Below are 22,759 nucleotides of genomic sequence, written 5' to 3' on the forward strand. Positions count from 1 at the left end.
AAGTTTTGATGTATTCGACCTACCTTGCATGTCTCTTGTTTAACTTACCTTGTCCCTTTAAATGTTTTAGGAAATCATGATCTGTCCTGATGACGAACTCAGTGGCCAAAGGTAATACTGCCACATCTCCAATGCTCTCACCAAAGCGTACAACTCTTGGTCATAAGTAGGGTACTTTAAAGCAGGCCCATTGAGCTTCTCATTGAAATATGCTATAGGCCTATTTTCCTACATCAAAATAGCTTTAATACCTATACCTGAAGCATCACAGTTAAGCTCAAATAGTTTAGAAAAATTAAGTAAAACAAGTAAAGGTGCAGAACTTAACTTATCCTTAATTAATGCAAATGCACGCTCTTATTCCTTACCCCACCTATATCCTACATTCTTTTTAATAACTTCAGTTAGTGTTACCGCTAGTGTACTAAAGTCTCATACAAATCTCCTATAAAAACTAGCTAAACCATATAAACTTCTAACCTCAGTCACAAAAGTCATAGAAGTAGGCGTTGGCTAATCTCGGATAGTCTTAACCTTCTCCTCATCTACCTTAATACCCTTAGATGAAACCACAAATCTTAGGAACATAACTTGGTCAGTGCAAAAGGAACATTTCTTAAGATTACCAAATAACCTCCCTTTCTTAAGCACTAGCAAAACATCACGCACGAGTCCTATATGCTCATCTAAACTACGATTATAAATGAAAATATCATAAAAATAGACGACTACAAACTTGCCTATAAATGCACGTAAAACATGGTCCATTAATCTTATAAATGTACTAGGTGCGTTAGTAAGCCCAAATGACATTACCAACCATTCATATAATTCATGCTTGGTTTTAACGGCAGTTTTTGATTCATTATCCTCTTTCATCCTAATATGATAATACCCACTTTTCAAATCAATTTTCGCAAAGATACATAATCCATGCAACTCATCAAGCATATCATCTAACCTAGGTATAGGATAGTGATACTTTACAATGATTTTGTTAATGGTTCGACAGTCAATGCACATTCTCTACATCTTATCCTTCTTAGGCACTAGAATCACTAGTACGGCAAATGGACTCATGCTCTCTTTCACCTATCCCTTCTTTATTGACTCCTCTACTAGCCTTCGAAGCTCCTTTATATCTTTAGGATTACTTCTATAGGCCAGTCGGTTAGGTATTGCCACTCTAAGTATGAAGTTAATCTGGTTCTTGATCCCATAAATTGGAGGTAGTTCATCAGGAATCTCTTTAGGGAATACATCTTCAAACTCTTACAAAAGAGAAACAAACACACTAGGAAGAGAATTGTCAGCGTTAGTGAAAGATAAAAAGCTTTCCTTGTAAACTAACAATAATAGATATTGTTTAGTCACAATGGCAGTCTTCACATTACTAATCTTCCTATAAAAACTCTTTTTTTTTTGCCTCTTGTTTTCTCTCTTGTTTTTTCTTTCACGGCCAAATTGCTCACCCTCTTTTTCCTCTCTCCTCTTTTTAGCCTTACTTTTTCTTTGCTTATCCTTATTCACATTATCTCTTTTTTTGTTTTCACTCTCACTTTCTTTTCTCTCTTTACTCATCTTTCTTCTCCTCACTTGATCCTCATAAACATGCTTTGGTGACAATGGTACAAGTGTGATGAGTTTATTACTCATCATAAAATAGTACCTATTCTTGAATTCGTCATGTGTTACCTTTCTATCATACTATCATGGTCTCCCTAACAAGATGTATCCAACATGCATGGGTACTATATCACATAACACCTTATCTTGATATCTACCCATGGACAAGGCCACCACCACTTGTTTATTCACCCTAATTTCTCCACAATCATTCAACCACTGAAGCTTATAAGGCCTAGGGTGTTTGGTTGTAGGTAAACTAAGTTTTTCTACAAATTTGGTACTGGCTACGTTTGTGCAACTACCCTTATCTATAATTAAAGTACACACCTTACCTTTCACATGACATCTAATATAGAAAATATTCTTTCTCTGCTCGTCATTTTCTTCCTTATATTGCAAACTCAAAGCTCTCCTAGACATTAATGCCTCAGGCTCTATTGCATACTCTAACTCTGCATCACTAGCATCCTCTAATGGTGGCATAGACTCATCACTAGATTCTTTTTCTGTCTTATATTCACCATTCTCTCTTAACATCATGATTCAGGTTTGATACTAGGTTTTTCTTGGCTGGACTCCTCTCCCTTAGGTTTAGAGTACTTAGTTTTTGGCTTAAAAGGTGGCTTATCATCTCAGCTTCAAAGAATTAGAATAGGAATCTATATCCTTTTTACCCTTTCGTTGTAGTTGTCTCTGTACCTTCATTGTCATATAGACCAAATCCTCTAGTTTTATATAGTGTTGGAGCTCTACCACATTTGTTATATCCCTATTTAACCCATTTAAAAACCTAGCCATAGTGTTTTCCCTATCTTCCCCTATATTAATCCTAATCATAGTTATCTCAATCTCTTTGTGATAGTCTTCCATACTCTTGGTCCCTTTGCCTAAGCCCTTATAACTTCTAAAGTAAATCCCTATGATAGTAACTAGGAACAAAACACTGCCTCATTACACTCTTCATATCATCCCAAGTATCTATAGGTCTACCTAAGTTTTTACGTCTATTTTTCAATAATTGGTCCCACCAAATACTAGCACAATCAGTGAATTCTACAGTAACCAACTTCACCTTTTTCTATTTAGAATGCATATGTATGTCAAAAACCTAATCTACCTTTCGCTCCCAATCTAGGTATGCCTCTAGATCGTTTCTACCCTGAAAAGGTGGAATTTTCATCTTAATGCTATTGAGGTTACTATCACTCTTTTTACTCTCTATACATACCGTTTCAATGACTGCGATGTCCTCCCTTACTCTATATATTATTCAACCTATCACTTATTTCATCATCCTTACTGTTGATGACTATCCTATCCTTATCCCTCACCACCGGTGCTTTTCTCCTACCTTTAGTTGTACTACTTCCCCCTTTATCACTCTACTGCTGCTCTAATCTGTCCAACCTATCATTAACACTCCCCATTACATTAAAAAGTCGCTTAAACTATTGTTAGATCGCTTGCATTGTAAAAGCCTTGGTTTTACCCAAATCTTCTACAACACTAGGGTTTTTTGATTCTATCATGTTATAATTTCAGAAAACAAGTGTGTTTGTAAACATTAAACTAAGATATAATTTGAATTTCTCTTGGAACTTGGTTAAAATATATAGAATAGTATTGACTTCCATGGATTTGGTTTATTGTTGAATGGTTTTTATACACTACAGCAAATATTAAATTTAAGAACAAAATATTTAGAGACAATTATAATTTTGTCTCAGAATGTTACTTTTAAAGACAAAATCTTAATTTCGTCCCCAATAAGTTAAGATTTATTTTTAAGGATATTTTCAATGTTGTCCCAAAATGATAATTTTACAGACAATTTAATTAGGGTCGCAAAATGATAATTTTAGAGGACGAAATCTTAATTTCATCCCAAAAAATGTACGATTTATTTTTAGAGACAATTTTAATTTTGTCCTAGAATTTCACTTTTAGGGACAATTTTATTTTAGTCCAAAAATAATAAATTTAGGGAATGAAATTTTAATTTTGTCCACAAAAAAATAGAATTTATTTTTAGGGACAATTTTACTTTTATCCTATCCTAGAATATTACTTTTAAGGATGAAATTTTAATTTTGCCCCCAATAAGTCAAGATTTATTTTTAGAAACGATTTTGATTTCGTTCTAGAATGTCACTTATAGGGACGTTTTTATTTTTATCCCATAATGATAATTTTAGGAGACGAAATTAAAATTTCATCCCAAAAAGCATAGGTTTTATTTTTAGGGACGATTTTATTTTTGTCTTAGAATGATAAATTTGGGGGATGAAATTTTAATTTTGTCCCCAAAAGCATAGAATTTATTTTTAGAGATGATTTTAATTTCTCTCTGAATGTTACTTTTAGGGACGAAATCTTAATTTCATCTCCAAAAAGTTAAGATTTATTTTTAGGGATAATTTTGATTTCATTCTTGAATGTCACTTTTAGGGACAAAATCTTAATTTTGTCCCAAAAAATGTATGATTTATCTTTAGTGTTTAATTTAATTTCATCTTAGAATGTCACTTCCAGGGATGATTTTATTTTTGTCTCAAAATAATAACTTCAGGGGATGACATCTTAATTTTATCTAAAGAACAAAAGATTTGTTTTTAAAGATGATTTTAATTTCATTTTGGATTGTTACTTTTAGGGATAAAATCTTAATTTTATCTCCAAAAACATAAAATTTATTTTTGGAGACGATTTTAATTTTTTCTAAAATATTACTTTTAGAGATGCAAATTGTAATTTCGTTTCCAATAAGTTAAGATGTATTTTTAAGGACATTTTTTAATGTCGCCCATAAATAATGATAATTCTAGGGATAATTTTATTTTTTTCCCAAAACGATTATTTGAGGGGATGAAATCTTAATTACATACCTAAAAATTTGGTTCATTTTTAGGCACATTTTTAATTACGTCATAGGATATTAATTTTAGAGATGATTTATTTTTCCCTAAAAATGATTATTTTAAGGAATGAATTTAAGATTTAAGATTTATTTGTAAGGACAATTTTAATTTTATCTCAAAAAACATAGAATTTATTTTTATGAATGATTTTATTTTTGTCCTAAAATGTAACTTTTGGATACAAGTTTATTTTTGGCCTTGAAAGATAATTTTAGGGGATTTCCAAAAATGCAGGATTTATTTTTAACGGCAATTTTAATTTTATCTAAAAATGTTACTTTGGGGACAAAATTTTAATTTTATCCTAAAATATTATTTTAAATCAAATAAACCTCGAATTAAAAGATGTTTGTTTCAAATTGATTTTTGATCAATAATTCAAATTTAGATCTCGATTCAATTTAAATTCATAACTAAGTTAGATAAAAATTTATAATTCAAATGGGTAGTTTCATGGCAACCACCTTCGTTCCTTTTTTTTATTATATTATTTTTGGTTCGCTAATTTTCTCTGAAATCCAAAAAATAGCATTTACAAAAACAAGGCTCCAAAATCAATCACATTTCTTCCTCTTTGAAGGTAAATCCTCTTTTGAATTACCATTACTTCACTTACTAATACTAATTCTAATCTTGCGTGAATTCTTTCTATAATTTCACTTTTTATCAGTTTTTCTTTCTGATTGAGTAACCACAAAAATATGCAGTCACTAGTAATCATATTACTTAGCCTATATATTATGTGATAATTTGTGGTAGCTTATGAATTTTGAAGTGTTTTTTTTTTAGTTTCCATTTGTGAGTTTTTTGTAGAATTTGTTTTCCATATTTAATTGTGTTAGAGAAAATTTTTCATTTTGATATATGATTCATCTCCAGTTTGATATCTATGGAGTGAGTACTAAAAATCATAAGTCAACTTAGTTAAGCTTGACCTACCTAGTTTCTTGGCTTCTTAACTTTCATTTTATTGTCCTTTATTAGACCTTCCATATGGTTAGATTTTGTGTTTTGTGTTCATTCCTAGACGATCATTTATGTTGCATATGACCTTTGCTTTGTATTGTTAACACAAATTGATGTGTTCATTGTTTTAGGGAAGGTTTATATGAGTCTATGGTATTAATTGATTTTTAAAAATTTTAGTCAAACCTAATTAACAAACGTAAAATTTCTTATGTATATCATGTGTCTATTATGCTCTATCTTTTACGCTAAAGCTAATTACAGAGCATGGCTGCTATATATGACTCATTTTTTTTGTGTTTACAACATGACTATTATGTCATCTAAGCCAGTGGACAACTTCCAAGTAAAAGAAATTGTTGTTGATTAATCTTATAGGTCCAATTTAATATATTTATGTGTATATGTTGACAGTTGATAACTTATTTAATTTGATTTTTTTTAAAATCTTGTGCAACACTATCTTTTGTTTTTTCATAAGCGAGTTCGTAGGATCTATGTCATTGTTACTGCAGTCATCTTTCTGGTCTCTATGCTTTCATTCTTTCTTTTGAATCTAAGTTAATATGGCAAATAGGTGAAACTGCTCATATGTGTCATTTTCTATGGTGGATCTAGGGAAGGTAAAAGAGATTGTGAGGTGGAAAATGGTGATTCAACCTTATTGGAAATGGAATTTGGTTTGGGTAGTTTAGTTGAAAGAATCTTGCTTTATTACAGAGGAGTTAGGGGTTCTGGTCATTGTCAATGGACATGTATTTTCCATGGAAGCAGCTTGTTTCAATGCTACATGAGTCAAAATAGTATGATCTTAATCATATATTCTTACAAGCCATAAGTTTTTCATGATTCTTCTTTCACATTTTTATAAACTATTAGCATTAAACATCATCTTCTCTCTGTCTTGTGCCATTACTTTAAACTTATGATTTAATGTTTCAATGGCTTCAAAGTACAAATGGGTTGTGTCAAGATATGACATTTCTTTGAAAAATACTCTATGGTGAGGTGGAATACAAGACAGTTTGTTCAGTTCTATCCCCTCTTGAACTCTTTTTTTTTTTTTAAATGAGTAATACAAGTTTATTCTAATTTGATGCTTGGAAAAAAATAGGAAAAAAAATAGTCTTTGATTAGTAAATTAAAATTGTTGCTTTTGAGTTCCACAAAATAATATCTTTGATTAGTAAATTAAAATTGTAAAATAATGTATTCAAGTGTTTTGTCATATTAGATGGTCAATATTTGTTGTATGATGCCGAGAGATGTTAGGCATTGTTTAATGGTTTTAAAGGGTTGTCTGCTCAATTAGCTTGAGAAGTGGTCTGCATTAATCTTTGTTTCTATGTTATCCTTACATTGCCTCTGTTTGCATTTTGGAAAAGATACTAATGTATATGAAGAATAGGTGTTGATGACTTGTGCTATTGTCAATGATTCTTTTTTTTCTTCATATTATTAGTTTTTGATTCTTAGGATACTATTTGTACAATCAGTCAAAACTCTTGGAATAAACTTTTCATCAAGGCAACTTTTGTGCTATAGATCAGCCAACATTAAAGATTAGGTATGTTTTAAGTTTGTTTTATGTGAATTATGATGACAAATCAATAAATTCAATGACTTGGGCCAATTTATGCAGCTATGTGCTTGGTGTGCGGGGCAATTTCTTCTTTGACTATGCACTCATGCAAGGAAGACAGGTTTGGGGTTGTCCAACTTTCTAGTAGCCATGTTGCCCTGTGTGCTTGCTGTTAAAGCTTTTAATATGATTTGTAGTAGTACTAACAATTTAATGCTTAGTTATTAGTTGATTTTGGTAATAATAGTTTAATATAATTAATATTTTTTTACTTAGTTGAAATGATGTTTTGTATGAATGGTTGAATTTTGAGGATTAATATAACTATTAATTTTAATTTATGATTGAAATTCCCATATCAAATTCACTATATGAAGAAGAACGAAAATTTTTGTTTCTAATTCACCACATAATTAAGGATGAAAATTTTTGTCTCCAATTCACAATATAATCAATGACATAAAAAATTGTTTTCAATTCATCACATAGTCAAGGACAACAAAATTTGTCCCTAATTTCATTATACAATCAATGACAAAAAAAAAAAATTGTCCTCAATTCAACATACAATTAAGGATGAAAATTTTTTTTCCTAATTTGTAATACAATCAAGGACAAAAAATATTGTTTTTAATTTATTGCATAATAAAGGATGAAAAAATTTGTCTTAAATTCATTGAATAATAAGGACAAAAAAATTTGTCACTAATTCACTATATAATTTAGGATAAAAAAAATTTCTCGTATTCACCACAATATCAAAGACAAAAAATTTTATCCTTAAATGTGTTCTTTTTGGAATGAAAAATTTTGTCCCTAATTGTGTTTTTTTTTTGGGATGAAATAAAGTTATTTGGGATAAATCTGCCTCATTTATGAACAAAAAATTTCGTCCCAAAATGGGTATCTTTTTATGATGAAACACTATTTTATCCATAATAAGTAGTTATTAAGGATGATTTCTTTTTTCGTAGGTATTACCAATTGCTAACACACATTTTTTGATGATTTAATCTTTTGTCTTGAATGATTTTTTAGGATGAATTTTTACTTTTTGAGACAAAAAGTTTCGTCACCTTTTTATTAAATTTGTTGTAGTGATAGGTTTAGACACCCTTTTTAATGATAATGATTATGTTTTTCATTATTTGCTACTCTCAAAGGGATGGATGTGAATGCAAAGATATCTTCTTCATATTTTTTGTTTGAGTCCTAATATTACTACTTTTGTCTATAAACATCGCCAACATTGCATGTCTTACAATTAATTTCTCCAGCTATCTCTTGAACAAAATCATTTTGACAACAAATGGCTAAAGACATTGGAAAATCTTGGAAGGGTTGGGGTCCTTGCTTTTTGTCGAAAATGTATATTGGTTCTATAAATGTAGAGATCAAAACTCATATTACACAAAACTAATTGGCTTATGTTGAAATCCAATCCACACACTTATATACCACTCACTTTAATTTGATATGAGACTCTTTTTTTTTTTATTTGAGTCTTCAACACCTTCGCTCAAGTACAACTACCATAGGCTGTTAGACCCACCGTTTGACTTAATCGATTTTCGATTAGGTGCATTGTCACTTCTATCAAGGAACACTTAGACTGTTAGATCCATTGTTTAACTCATGTTCTGATACCATGTCAAAAATATATTAACCCTATATGTGGAAAGATCCAAACTCATATTATACAAAATTAATTGGCTTGTATTAAGGTCCAACCCATACACTTATATATTACTCACTTTATTCAATTTTATTATATGTAAGACTCATTCTTTTTATTTAAGTCCCAACACCCCCATTCAAGAGTAACTACCATAGGCTGTTAAACTTGTTGTTTGACTCAACTGGTTTTTGGTCAGGTGCGTTGTCACCTGTATCTAGGAATACATTAGGTTGTTAAACCTACCATTTGACTTGTGCTTTGATACCATGTCAAAAATATATATTGGGCTTATAAGTGTGAAGATCGAAACCTATATTACATAAAACCAATTGGTTTGTGTTAAAATCTAATCCACACATTCATAGACCACTCACTTTAATTAGATATAAGACTCTCTTTCTTTTCATTTGAGTCTCTAACATTTCTCTTAAAAGGCAAATTAGCATAGAGTGTTAAGGATGAGATTCAAAAACTCAACAACACTATCAACACTAACAAATCTACTCTTCTTGATGTTGAGGAATAGCATAACAAAATGAACCAATAGGTAACCAATTGGTTCCAAAGGCTTAAAGATTCATTTTATGGTGCAAATGACTTGTTAGACAATTTCTCTACTGAACTTCAATGGTGCAAGGTGATGCATAAATTGCATACTTACGAGCACTGGATTTTGGAGGGTTAAAATTTCATAAATTGCTGAGTTCAAATGGGGAGCTTTTGAGTTTAATTGGTGAATTGAAAAATTTGCGATATCTCAATTTTTCTGATGTAGATATTAAAATACTTTCTGATTCATTGTCAAGACTAATAAATCTAGAAATATTAGATCTGTCTTACTGTAGTGAGCTTATGGAACTACCCAGAGATATTAAAAAAATGGTGAACCTTAGACATCTTATAAACAGAAAGTGTGATTCTTTAACTGGAATGCCATATGGACTGGGGCATTTAACTAATCTTCAGACTTTACCACCAATTGTGGTAAGCAAACAGTCCAAAAGAAAAAGTAATCATAGTGGGACAAAGGAATTACATGGGTTGAACAACTTGAGAGGAAAACTCAAGATTAAAAACTTAAAATTTGAGGCAAGTAGAAAGTCGGCCAACTTAGAAGGGAAGCAATTTCTTTGGTCTCTGACATTGGATTGGGGAAGAAGTGATAATAGAGCGGTTCAAGGAAATGAAGGAATAGATGAAGTAGAGGTGTTAGAAGGTCTAAAGCCACACTCAAATCTTAAGAAAATCAGTGTGAGATCATTCATGGGTGTTGAACTGTGTGATTGGCTTTTGTCTCTTACAAAGTTAGCTTCAATTAGTCTTAAAAAATGTAGAAGATTCAAACATGTCCCACCATTGGATAAATTGCCATGTTTGAAGGCTCTGTGTCTTAGCCATCTAGATGATCTGGAGTATATTTCAGATGAAGCAAATAAGAGTTGGTCCACATTGCCAGCAACATTCTTCCCATCCCTGGAGCAATTCACCCTTTGCGATTGTCCTGAATTAAAGGGATGGTGGAGGAAGCATGATTATAATGATACAGAGTTGCCTTCATTTCCTTGTCTTTCCAAATTAGATATCCAAAACTGCCCCAATTTGATGTTCATGCCACTGTATCCATCTTTGGTAGAATTGAAATTGCTCAAGACTAGCTCGAAACCACTGCAGTGGATGATGACGATGACGTTGAAGAATAAAGGGGAACCATCAACTTCCTCTTGCTTTTCTGCCCCTCTCTCCAATTTAAAGTCAATGCTTATGTTTAAAATTCCTGATCTAGAATCTCTTCCAGTGGGTGCCTTGCAAAATCTGACTGCTCTTGTGGATTTGAAAATTTTGTCATGTCCAAAAATTAGTCAACTGGATCAAGCATTAAAGTTTCTCCCATCTTTGCAAAGTTGGAAATTTACATCCTATGAAGAACCTGAGCCGGATGGGAAGATATTCGTCGTATGGGTCTTCGTTTCATACCCGATTTCGGTTGAATCCAGAGGAGACTTCTTCTTAAACAGGTCAATACTACTTAATCAATCATTCTTAGTACTTTTTTTTTCCCTTTGGCTATTTTTGAGTAAATACTTGTCCTTTTAATGTCTTCTGGTTCAGTTCCTTGTTATTCTATTTGCAATTGTTATGCTGCTTCAACAATATGCAGATGCAAGAATCATCAACTATCCGGTAATATTTCTTATTCTTACTAGGGTGAATAAAAAATTCAAACAACTCCGTGTATATGTTAAATATAATATTTTCTGGCTATACTGCAAAACGTAATCTTATTTCCTTATCATTTGGATAATGTAAACTATTGTGTACCTTGAAATAGAGAATTTGAGATTATTTTAACTAGGGGTTTGAGCCAAATTGACACTAGCTCAATTGTCAGCTTGGCTCATTCAAGCTTGAAATAAATAATCACGAATCAAGCTTGAGTCATGGGTATGTGATGCTATCAAGTTCAACTTTGAACTCAAACTATAAGAGTGTTCAATTAGTAGACTTGTCAGAAGTTTGCATATATAGATAAAATAATATCGTTTTACCTAATTCAAAATGATGTCATTTTGCATTGCTTACATAATATAAGATTGAAGCAAAATAACGTCTTTTTGCTATATAGCTGTAGTCAAAGCAATGTTTTCATTTTTCAAATTTATCAAAGTTATTTCGTTTTTAATGTGATGAATTTTTATAGTTTTACACCCTAATCTCTTTCTCAGACAGTCCTCCAAACGTCTCAAATCTTAGTTATTTACACTGTAATCATAGTTGACGTTATGTCTCCTATAAAGGTTAACCGATTTCTCCCATAAGTTTTTAGTTTTGACTCGGTAAGATTTCTTATTTATTTGTTTAATAAGAATGATTCTGTGAAATTGTTGGTTGTCATTTGTGACATTATTGTGAAGTGTTGTGGTTCTTCCTTCGATTATTGTTTTGGCCATTGTTGTCGGTCGTACCACAAAGCTTTCAGCTTTTGCACTTATTGAGCTCATAAAATACAATTTAAAAACCTAGAGGGTAATCGGATGTGCCCCTACTTTTAAGGTGGCTTGTGTCGAGATCCAGAAGGCAAGTTTAAAATGACCCATAAAAATTTTTAAATATTTTTAAAATTAAAAGAACTAATTTTTTACCATTTAATTTACAAATACGTTGATTGAAAAGGTGGGAGGGAGAGAATCAACAGTTAATGACGAGAGGTTGATCACTAAAGATGAAGATTTGGAAACCCAAGTTGAATAAGGGTTAAACTGAGGTTTTTTAAAACTCTGGGGGGCAACTGTTTAAGACAAAAAAATGAGAGTTTGCAACTAAATTTGGGGAGGGGAAGAGTTAGTTTTTTAAGCTAGAAAATATTAGGTTTGGGGGTAGAAATAAAAATTGCAAAACTTGAGATTAATTCAAAATATGAGTTCAAATAAAATTTTTAAGTAAAGATTTTATTTCTGACTGTAACAGTAAAATTTAATAGATAGATAAATACTTGGATTCATGGTTTACAAAATCGAACTAAACCAGTCAAATTGTGAATCGATAGTTCAAATGGTTTCTAAAGATAAAAAACCTGTTTAATGGATGTTTATGGACTAGACTGCGACTGGACTGGCGGTTCATTTTTGGTTCGCGGTCCAGTCCGGTTCAGCCGGCTTTGGTCCTCTATAATAAAAAATATAAATTAAAAAACCAAAAACACCTCTGCTCCAACCCTTTCTTTTGTATTGCCGATGTTCTTCTGACGCGTTGCTTCTTCTTCAACTTCGACTCTTCCTGCAGAAAGAGCTTTCAAATCTCAAAGTTTTATGTTCAATCACCGGCGGAGACACTCACCATGTGCCCTTCTTGTGAAAGGATTGGTGGCATTGCTGATAAGGCTCCATATTCAATGGCTAAATCCCTTTGCCCATTCGACCTGCCTGGCCCCTCTTCTTGTTGTTTGCTTTTATTATTTTGGTGATCCAACGAATCTTATCCAATCAATCAGATTTGAAGACATTTAGCAAATATTTAGCCACATATCTACGTTTTATTTTAATCATGAGATAATACATTTTTGGTCACATATTGACTTAGAAATGAAATCAAAGTTAAAACCTAGTACTTTGTTGATTTAATTATTAAAAAATTATAATTTTATGCAATCTGAGTGCATATTTTGTGTATGTCTATAACTTTATTTTATAAACTAATAAGTGGACTCTACTGTAAATTTATATATTTCATATTTATAAATTTGTAAACTAAAATAAATATATTTTACTATTATATATTATGAATTGTTCATATTCTTATACAAAATTGAAAATTCGATTTGATCAATTGGTTAAAATGGTCTAATCAATTTATCCAAAATCAAACCTCAAAATGGTTTATTATTCAGTTTGATTTTTAAATCTTTGTTTAAATTTTCAATAATTAGCAAGTGAATAATTGAGTTTACATCAAACCTAAGTGGAAAATACTCTTTTGGCCTTTGATGAATAAAATGTTATTGTCCAAAAAACTTTAGGGCTGACGACATGCTTCGCTAAAACCTCAAACGAGACGTTTGACTTTGGAAATGTTTTATTATTAAAATTGAAAAACTATTTTGAAGATAAATTACTTTAAAGATTATTGAGTAATCTTTTAATACCTAAATTAGATATAGTAATCAGATTAACTCTTATATTACCTGTCACATCATTATTAATAATAGAAAATTATCATAATTTTTTATTACTTATAAACTAAATAAATTAATATAAATAATAAAAGATAGATAAATAATCTTTAATCCGCTCAACTAAACGCACCCAAGGAGTTTCATTGCATGATCGAGACAAATTCCACCAAAATATTCTCAAAATTTATCAGTTATGGTCACCATTCACCCCATATCAAACGATATCATTTTCCTTTTCCAACCAGAATCATCAAATTTTTCGGGTTTTAAGAAGGTTAAAATTAAAAAGAAAAGAGGAAAATTGGGTGTACGGTGGCGTTGGAGGCCTCATGTGGCCGCTGCCAAGACTCCCGCAGGGTATGTGCATATTCCTACATTTTTGGAATGTTTAAATGTGGTCAGTGTTGTTTAGACAGTTTCGTCAGACCATAGAGAAAGAGTTTGGTAAATCCATCGACGATGTCTTCATGGATTTTTTCAGAACTCCTTTGGCAACAGCATCAGCAAGATCCTCCTACCATAATTGGTCGTATTAGCTATTAAATCAGTCACTGCATTATGGGATTTTTATGTTTTACGCTATGCAAATTGCACAAGTCCACCGTGCCAAGCTGATTGATGGGCGGGATGTTGTTGTCAAAGTTCAATATCCGGGCATAAAGACAATTATCTTGGAGGTTTTATATGCTTTTGTTTATAAAATTTTGATGCTAAGTAAAAGTTGCAGTGATTAAATGGTTTTTAGGTATGGCCCAATTTTATAGGACCTGAAGGATGTAAAATACGTTGTCGACTGGATAGCTTGGGCAGACCCTGTATATAACTTCAATCCTGTTTTAGACGAGTGGTGCAGAGAAGCCCCAAAAGAACTTGACTTCAAACTTTCTTTTTTTCTATTTTTCTTTTTTCAACAAAAAGCGGCTGTTTTTTGTTCCTGCAAAATGTGATACGTGCATGAGTTTTGATAAGATAATTAGGGAATGTCCTTGCATTTACAATGTATGGATTAATTTTCTTGTTCAAAATGTGATATGTGCATGAGTTTTTTGTTAAAAGATTGCTTACTTATTTTTCTTATTGATGCTTGTTTTGTGTTTGTAGAAAATACTAGAACTGTGTATGCCAATCTTTACTGCAAAAACAAATGCGAAGATAACAAGTCCGCCAATACAGTGGATGTTCTTGTTCCCGAAGTTATTCAGGCATGAATTTCTCTACTGATTCAAATTTAAAGTGCTGGGTCTGATTTGTAGAGTGAAAAGTCTGGAATATTTGTTTATGCTTTTATTATCGTAAGTTATGACAAAAATTTTAGAGAAGCAGAAAGCTTTTTTCCCAAAGAAAATAATTTCAAGTTTTATCACTAAATATAAAACTGTTATATTTCAGGCTTATTCTTTTAACAAATAGGCACATCTTTTTGTTGTAACTATTATGTAACATGTAGCATGGTATTTATGTAATGGAAAGGAGGGAGTTTTTTTATTTTGTGCTTTTAGTTTAGATTGGTGGTTGACCTAACTGGTATATTTGCGATACTTTGATCTACTGTTTACTTTGGAAGTTGACTTTCTTAGAATAGATAACACTGCCTTTTCATTTTCAAATGCTTAATATTCATCTTTTTTTTTTCTTTTTAAATTCTCAGTCAACTGAATCTGTCCTCATGCTGGAGTATATGGATGGGAAACGTTTAAATGACTCTAAATCTCTGGAAGCTTGTGGTGTTGGCCAGCAGAAAATTGTCGAAGAAATTACACATGCATATGCCCACCAAATTTTTGTTGATGGATTTTTCAGTGGTGATCCTCATCCTGGTATTTGTTCTCACTTGATTTCTTTTATTTATCCTTTATCTCTTAAACAATATTTTTCACCTTCAGAATGAATTCTAATATTGGCACTACAATGAAAATTGGTTTTTTCTGATTACTAATATACCACTTGTTCTACAGTCAATTCCTCTGACCTACTTCAATGCTTTCCTGGGTGTTTTAATGCAGGAAATTTCCTTGTTAGCAAGGAGGCTCCCCACCGTCCAATTTTGCTTGATTTTGGGCTCACGAAGAAACTATCAAACTCAGTGAAACAAGCACTTGCAAAATTTTTGTTGGCTTGTGCAGAGGTTTGGCTGTTTGGGTCAAATTTTTTGTTATTTTTTTCATCATAAAAATTATATTATAAAGAACTTGTACAAATTTTAAAAATTATCTGATGACGCAATATATTGATTGTGTGAGTGTCTATGAGTTAATTGCTCTTGCATGAAAGACTCGTCTGTTCTTCTTAGCAATAATCTTTTACTTTCTCTCAACATTCATTAGTTTCATTAAATGGCTGAGGCTAGTCCTTCATTAGTTTATGTACTTAGCTTGTTAAGTATTTATCATAGTGCTACTAGCTTGATTTGATGGGGGAGAATATCCTTTTTTCAATATTTTTCATCAACTTTGTGAGTGGGATTTGTATATGAATTTTTTTAAATTTTATTATTTATCAGAATTTTAAATCTGAGTCCTTAGGAGTTTGAATTAACTAACCTTTGTTAGAGCTTGTCTTTCTGCTTTAGACATATCTTCAAAGTATTTCTCTTTACAAACTAAGAAATGAATATTTTTGTCTTTTTCATAGGGAGACCATGTAGCTCTTTTGTCTGCCATGGCAGAAATGGGACTTAAGCTGCGTCTAGACATGACTGAGCGCGCTATGGAGGTCACAACTCTATTCTTCCGTGAGTCCACGCCAGCAGATGAATCTCATGTATGTTTACACTACTCTAAGATTTTCTTCTCAACTGGGATTCTCCTTGTGTACATTAAATGAAGCTAATCTCTTTGTGTACAGAAAACCAGGGAAACCATAACTCAGGAAAAGGTAAGAAGCATGAAACATATACAGGAAAAGATGCAGTTTACCCAAAAAGAAATTAAACTCTTTGATCCTGTAAGGCCATACCATCTCCCTTTTTCGGTATGTTTGTCTAAGACATTCATTAAAAATAAACGTTTATATTTTTATAACATAGTTAAACTCTTTGGTTCTAGTTTGATGCCTTCCCTGATGATTTTGTGATGTTTTCAAAAGTCCTTCCTCTTCTTAGAGGTATGGTGTAGAGGCCTTAATTGCTTATGTTTTTTTAACCAACTTTGCATTTTTACCTCACTGTCTAACATTGTTCAGGTCTTCATCTATTATGAATGTTCGCATTGTATATCTGGATATTATGAGACCATTTGCTGAATCTGTTTTAGAAGGGTCAGTTCATTCTAAACTTGATATGTCATTTCATTACATTTGCTACTGTCATATATCTGACTACAGTGTAATTTAACTGCTTAGAAACATGAACAAGGGACCAGCAACAAATCCCCAGTGGATTTATGATTCTCTAACCCATTCTGAAGTGGAGGCCAAGTTGAGGGAATTCTTAGTTCAGTTGGGGAATGAGGACAAAATACTTGGAATTCAGGTCTGCATCAATTTTAATTTTTGCATGACAGCTTAATAACCTGAATGGTATCTTCCCAATTATTTCATTTTCAAAGCTTGTAATATTTTTTTTGTTTACCTTCTATATCTTTCCCTTCCACTTCTAGGGTTGTTAGTTTTTTATTCTTGGGGTGTTGTAGTAGTCTCAGTTAACCGAGAATAAGTTGATTGAGCCCATTGACTTTTTTAGAAGCCTTCAATTTTTTTCATTTATTTAAAGTGTAACCAGTTTTTAGATGCAAAATAATAATAATAATAATGATTATTATTATTAAATACAACCAATAAACAATGGCAACTAATTAATGCCTCTATCCCCTAGAGAATATTGGATGATCCAGTATCTGCAAATGTTGTTGATATGATATAAGTTGTTGAGCTACTTTTTTTTTGGTATGGTGACATTTAATATGTTGCTGGAAATAGATTTGTAAGTAAATGCAGGACTTTGCATATAATAAACCTGATTACCTGTATTGCTTTAGAAATAATAACACTTAATGGCTTGTAGAGCTAATCTCCAAGATCTTTAAATCATGAAAATCACCTACATTGCTGCTAAACAAAGCAGGGAAGCAAAATTATGTGTTAGGATTCTAAGTGCAAGGTATTAGACTTGGATCACACAGTGGAAAGTATGAGCAACTATTGTGGGGTTTACATGACCTTGGGCTCTCCCATCTCAATAGCCAATTTTTAAAATGTGATTCTTCTAAGGTTCATATCATTTGTGATGTATTCTCGGCCACTTCTCTAACTTTAGCTTCCAAGTCTCTATCAAATCTTCATTTGGCTCTAGCCACCATTGAGAATGAGGGAAAAGCTCCATGCAAGTCCAAAGAACCTTTGGACTCTCCAATTTGGCTCAACTTTACTTTTGGGTGCACTCTCGTTACTTGCATCCAAGGCCTTAATGAGATGAAAGCTTAAATGAGTCCAAGAAGCCAACTACAAGCCCACTTTGAAGCCCAAGTAGATGAGGCAGCCATCCATCACTTAAATTAGAGCCCAAGATGCCATGAAGCCTATTTAGTTGAATTGCAACTAAAAGGAAGCAAGTAACTTTAGTTTGTGGATATAGTTCCACCTTTTAAGGAAAAGTTGTTCCCTTTTGTTAGTTTCTTCATTAATGTGGTATGACCTTAGTTTAAATGAATGGTTGAGCTTAAATGAAAGGCAAAGCTTCTATGTCAAATTAATGCTCAATTTTTGCCGTCACTTGCTCTTGTATATGAATTAGATTTTCACTTGTAAAAAGCTAGACTTCTTTGATAATGAAATATTCAAGTAAAGTTTTGTAGCTTTTCTTTAGTTGCTTTTTCCTTTATCCAATTCATCTTAAAGGAAGAATTGGTGGTGGAAGACCCCAAGGTTGGTGGAAATTTCCTTTATGCCTTGGTTAACTTTCTTGTTACCCTTGAAATCCAAAGTGTGAATGTGTGTTGTATGCCCGGATACTGTTCACAGTGTGTAATTTTGCCATTTTCAGATTTTGCCATCAAACTTTGAAACAAGTTTTGAATGTCTTGTTGATTGAGTTGTGATTGCTATAATATACCATTAGAAAGCTCTTTGAATACCCTTTCCAATGATCTATCCTTTGTATGTTTTGGAGGTCATTTGATTGGTTAAATTGGAAAACAAAGTGCTGCTGTGCCATATGAACATTAATTTCCAGATTTGAGTTTGTGAATTGTTGCATTGCCTTGATGGATATGCACCAATTTGGTATCAGAGCTATCACCATATTTTCTAGTTGCAATCGTGTGGTGTAGGTAGTGACATCGTCATTACAGTGTTCGTTCGGGACTAGTAGGGAGCCAACGCATAGCCAGCCCGCTTGGGCATCGGGCTGCGGAGCGTGATGGTATGTTAAGATCACAAGTGTAAGGTATGAGACTTAGATCCCACCTTGGAAAATATAGACAACTAGTATGGGGTTTATATAGTCTTGGGTTCTCCTATCTCAATAACTAGATTTTAAAGTATGGTTCTTATAAGGTTCGTATCACCATACGCCTAGGTGGTTGGTAACATGGGTTACCTTGAGAGACTTACCTTTGTTGTAGACATGAACAAAACCTTAATCTACCCCTGTAAGATTAAAGTGGAGAGTGCTATAAATAATATGTTTATACTATTTTGATATCAAGAGAAAGTTTAATAGGAATAGGCATTTATAGTGAATACTGAAGAAAAATATGTACAGTTTGTTGGATTATTAATGAGCTTATTTCTCTATTTTTGGATGCCAAAATATGAAAAAGCAAAATTGAAGCGACAATTATTCTCAATTTTTTATGAGATTTTCATTAAAGATGTCTTCAGGTTTGTGCGTACAAAGATGGTAGGGTGATTATAGATACTGCTGCTGGAGTGCTTGGTAGATATGATCCTCGTCCTGTTCAGCCTGATAGTCTTTTTAATGGTCTTTCGGTAACAAAGGGCATTACAGCAGGATTGTTACACTCGCTTGTTGACAAAAGGTATGTTAATGTTCTTATGGGTACTATGCTTTATGTTTGTAAATCTGTATGCTTTGCTGAGCTAAAATTCTATTTGGCTGGTTATTTTATGTCCATTAATATCTATTCCCTGCAAATATACAATAGATAATCAGGTTTCTAACTTATGTTGTTGAGGTCTGGCTAGACATATTAGAGAAGTGTTTCTTTTTTTTTTTTTACAAGGCAAGATTTTCCGATGTTTTGGATGGTCCACTTAAACTGCATGACAAAGGACTTTGTTATACATAGCACTTAGTTCAATATGATCCGGTAGAATTAAATGTTGATATGGTTAGAGATTTACTTGCATGACCTTTTTTAAATTTTGGTGATTTTCCTCAGTTTTTTTCTTGGTCCCTTTTCAGAAACACAGAAAATATATTTTATTGAGGATCATGGTATTATTGTAATATAGCTGGACATAGTCCAAAATATTGATGCCTGGAGATAAATCTATTTCTCTTCTTGAAAAAAAAGTACAGTTCTTTCCTGTAATTGAGTAAATGAAGAAAAGATGACTATGCAATATATATTACTTGAGAACTTCTTAACCAATAGAGATATGCATTTGTAAATGTCATAACTAGCATCAAACCTTTGGTTTTCTTGTGATACACCTACTTCTTTTGTTTATTTAAGAAATTTAGAATTAAAAAAGTAAAATCATAAGATTTGGCTACCAAAGTGTCCTTCAACCTGAGTTTTATTGATTGGTTTTACACATTGTTACCCAATATTTCATGTTTTTAGGATTTTTTGTATAAAAATGCAAACTAATCCTTGATTCCAAAACAAAAAATTAGGGGTTAGCAAAATCGGTGGAGCATTAAAATTTTTAGGAAGATGACTTTGTCATGTTTGTGAAACCTTGAAAGAATTACTTACCAAAAAAAAAAGATTTTAAGTTTCTAGTACATTTTATGTCATTCATCATGAGCAAAATAACCAAAATCTTTATTTTCTTTATCCAATAGACTCTCTCTCATAGAACATGGATACCCCTCTATCGAAAATCTTAAGCTAGTAGGTAGGGAGGGGCTTGTTAACATTGATATTTATCCAATAGACTCTCTCTCATAGAACATGGATTTTCTTTTTCTTTTTTTCTAATCTAGTTGAAATGTAGGGATTTAAACTTTGCAACCTTTGGCAATGATATTGTGTTAAGTTACCACTCTACCTAAAAGCTTAAGCTGGATATCAACATTGATATTTAATCCAATAAGCTCAAAGATGTGAGAGACCAACGATACATACTTACAAAGCGAACTCAGATTATTCATTTTAGTTAGTGAAAGATGTACTAATAGTGTAGACTTCAGAGCTCCTTTCATTATATCACACTTAGTGTATTTTGAGATAATGAAATAATCCGGGTTTGAGATAATAAGATAATAAAAGGGATAGGTGTAATAATAGTTTTCTTCGACATCTTGTACGTTCGCCGTGCTGTCATTCCTTCTTGTAATTTACATTGCTCAGCCCGTGCAGTCGCACGCTACTATGCAACTCTAGCTGATGGAGGAGAGATTCCAACCCCACATTCCTCTTTATCCAATCCACCGCTTGGCAGTCACCCTCACATCCCCAAATTTCCTTCACAAGAGAAGTCAAAAAACCAAAAGGTTAAAAAAACAAGGATGTGCCTTCTGCTTGAGAGAACAATACAAATAATAAGGGTAAAGATGCTAGTGGTGATGATAGCACTAGGCCCATAAATATGGGTGGCAAGATTTTTAATAACCCTCGAATCCATGATGCGTTCCTGGGTGTGGGTGAATACGAGTATTTGGCCTTGCCAAATGGGCAATTTGGACTGGGGTTTAAGAGGAATAAAGCTGCTGATGGATCAATTATCGGTTTCGGGCACTCAGGCATGGGTGGATCAACAGGTTTCTGTGGCATAAAAAACAGGTTTGCTATAGCAGTGTCATTGAATAAATCTCATATGGTGCTACAACTACAAGAATCATGGAGTTGGTTTGTTCAGAGCTCAATATCCCACTGCCGGTGGAGTATAGTAAAGTCAAGGACTTTGACAAGCCTCTCACTCGCTGAAATTGAGTATCTCATATTCCCATTGTGTAAGTTCTATCCTCATCTTATATTGCTTCCACAAAAGCTAAATAAGTGTACATTTCAATCAAGTTATGATATTGAATAAGAGAAAGTTGTCATTATTTTATCATCTGGGTCTGGTGGTTGGAATTCACAAGTTTAATTATTTAGTGATATACTGATATATCGGCAAAGCATTGTTGGGTGATAATAGCTAAAGCAACCTTATTAACAAAATTGATCTCATTGCATCGTTGAAAGTTTTACCTGCTTGTTTCAACTTGGAGAAATGTTTGTCTTGTCGATTTGTTGTCGGAAGTGTTTTTGTAAGAGTTTTTTATCAGCTCCCTTGCTAAATCTTCTATCAGTATGCAATGTGATCAAGGATGTTTAAGGAATTATTTGGTTTGTCAAGTTTTAGATGGAAAAAAATAATTTATTTTGTAATGACCTAGTGTTATAGAAAGGAAGAGAGAGAGAGAGAAATGGTTATGCTATTGAGTAGTAAGATAGTTATTTGATAAAATTTTATATGAGAATATCCTATATTTACCATTCCTTTTCTTAAAGATGGATTTGAGTTAAGTTGACTCAAATTCAATTATTGACTCGATTTAAATAAGTTTGAAACGAACTTAGTTTAGCGAGTTTGAGCTCAAACTCAAACCTAAGAATTTTGTATTATCTAGCTTGAATTTGAATTTGAGCTTACGGGGTATTCGAATCGTCAAGCATATGAACATAAAAAATTTTGATATAAATTCATTAAAACAATGTCATTTTGGTCATTTTTAGTTCAATTTCAATATCAAACCAAATTTTGCACCCTTACCCCTAAACCCTTCATTTTTTACTGCATAATCTCAAGAAAAATTATAATGTAATTTCCAACTTAATTAATATATCTCTAATGTATCAAATTGCACAAAATGAACAAGTTAATTTTGAAAATAATTTTGTGGTGTCATGGAGGACTTAAAAGTCTCTTCGTATGGCCTAAATCAAACACCCAAATAGTGGCATGAGAAGTTTGATTATGCATTTCTTTGTGATGGTTTTTCTTCTATTGAAATACATAAATATGTTTATTCTAAACTAGTTGATGATGAATGTGTGATTATATGTTTTTACATATGTAGATGATATGCACATTTTTGGTACTAGTCTTTTGATAATACATAAAATTAAAGGATTTATAGCTTCTAACTTTGAGTGTTATTTTCGGTGTGAAATTAAAAGAAAGAATGATATGTTTGGACATTT

General features: G+C 32.3%; 1 protein-coding gene and 1 pseudogene across 1 annotated transcript; both read left to right on the forward strand.

The window, feature by feature from the left end:
• The first annotated feature begins 9,529 nt into the window (after positions 1 to 9,529).
• Positions 9,530 to 11,280, forward strand: LOC123227697 (putative disease resistance protein RGA1). The gene is made up of 2 exons (XM_044652807.1): positions 9,530 to 10,788; positions 10,883 to 11,280. The coding sequence occupies exons 1-2, from the start codon at positions 9,626 to 9,628 to the stop codon at positions 10,956 to 10,958; spliced, it is 1,239 nt and encodes a 412-aa protein (XP_044508742.1). The 5' UTR covers positions 9,530 to 9,625; the 3' UTR covers positions 10,959 to 11,280.
• A 3,816-nt stretch (positions 11,281 to 15,096) lies between these two features.
• On the forward strand, positions 15,097 to 21,709 carry LOC123226732 (annotated as a pseudogene).
• Positions 21,710 to 22,759: the final 1,050 nt, after the last annotated feature.

The sequence above is a fragment of the Mangifera indica genome, chromosome 10 (assembly GCF_011075055.1).
Source record: "Mangifera indica cultivar Alphonso chromosome 10, CATAS_Mindica_2.1, whole genome shotgun sequence".
NCBI lineage: Eukaryota > Viridiplantae > Streptophyta > Magnoliopsida > Sapindales > Anacardiaceae > Mangifera > Mangifera indica.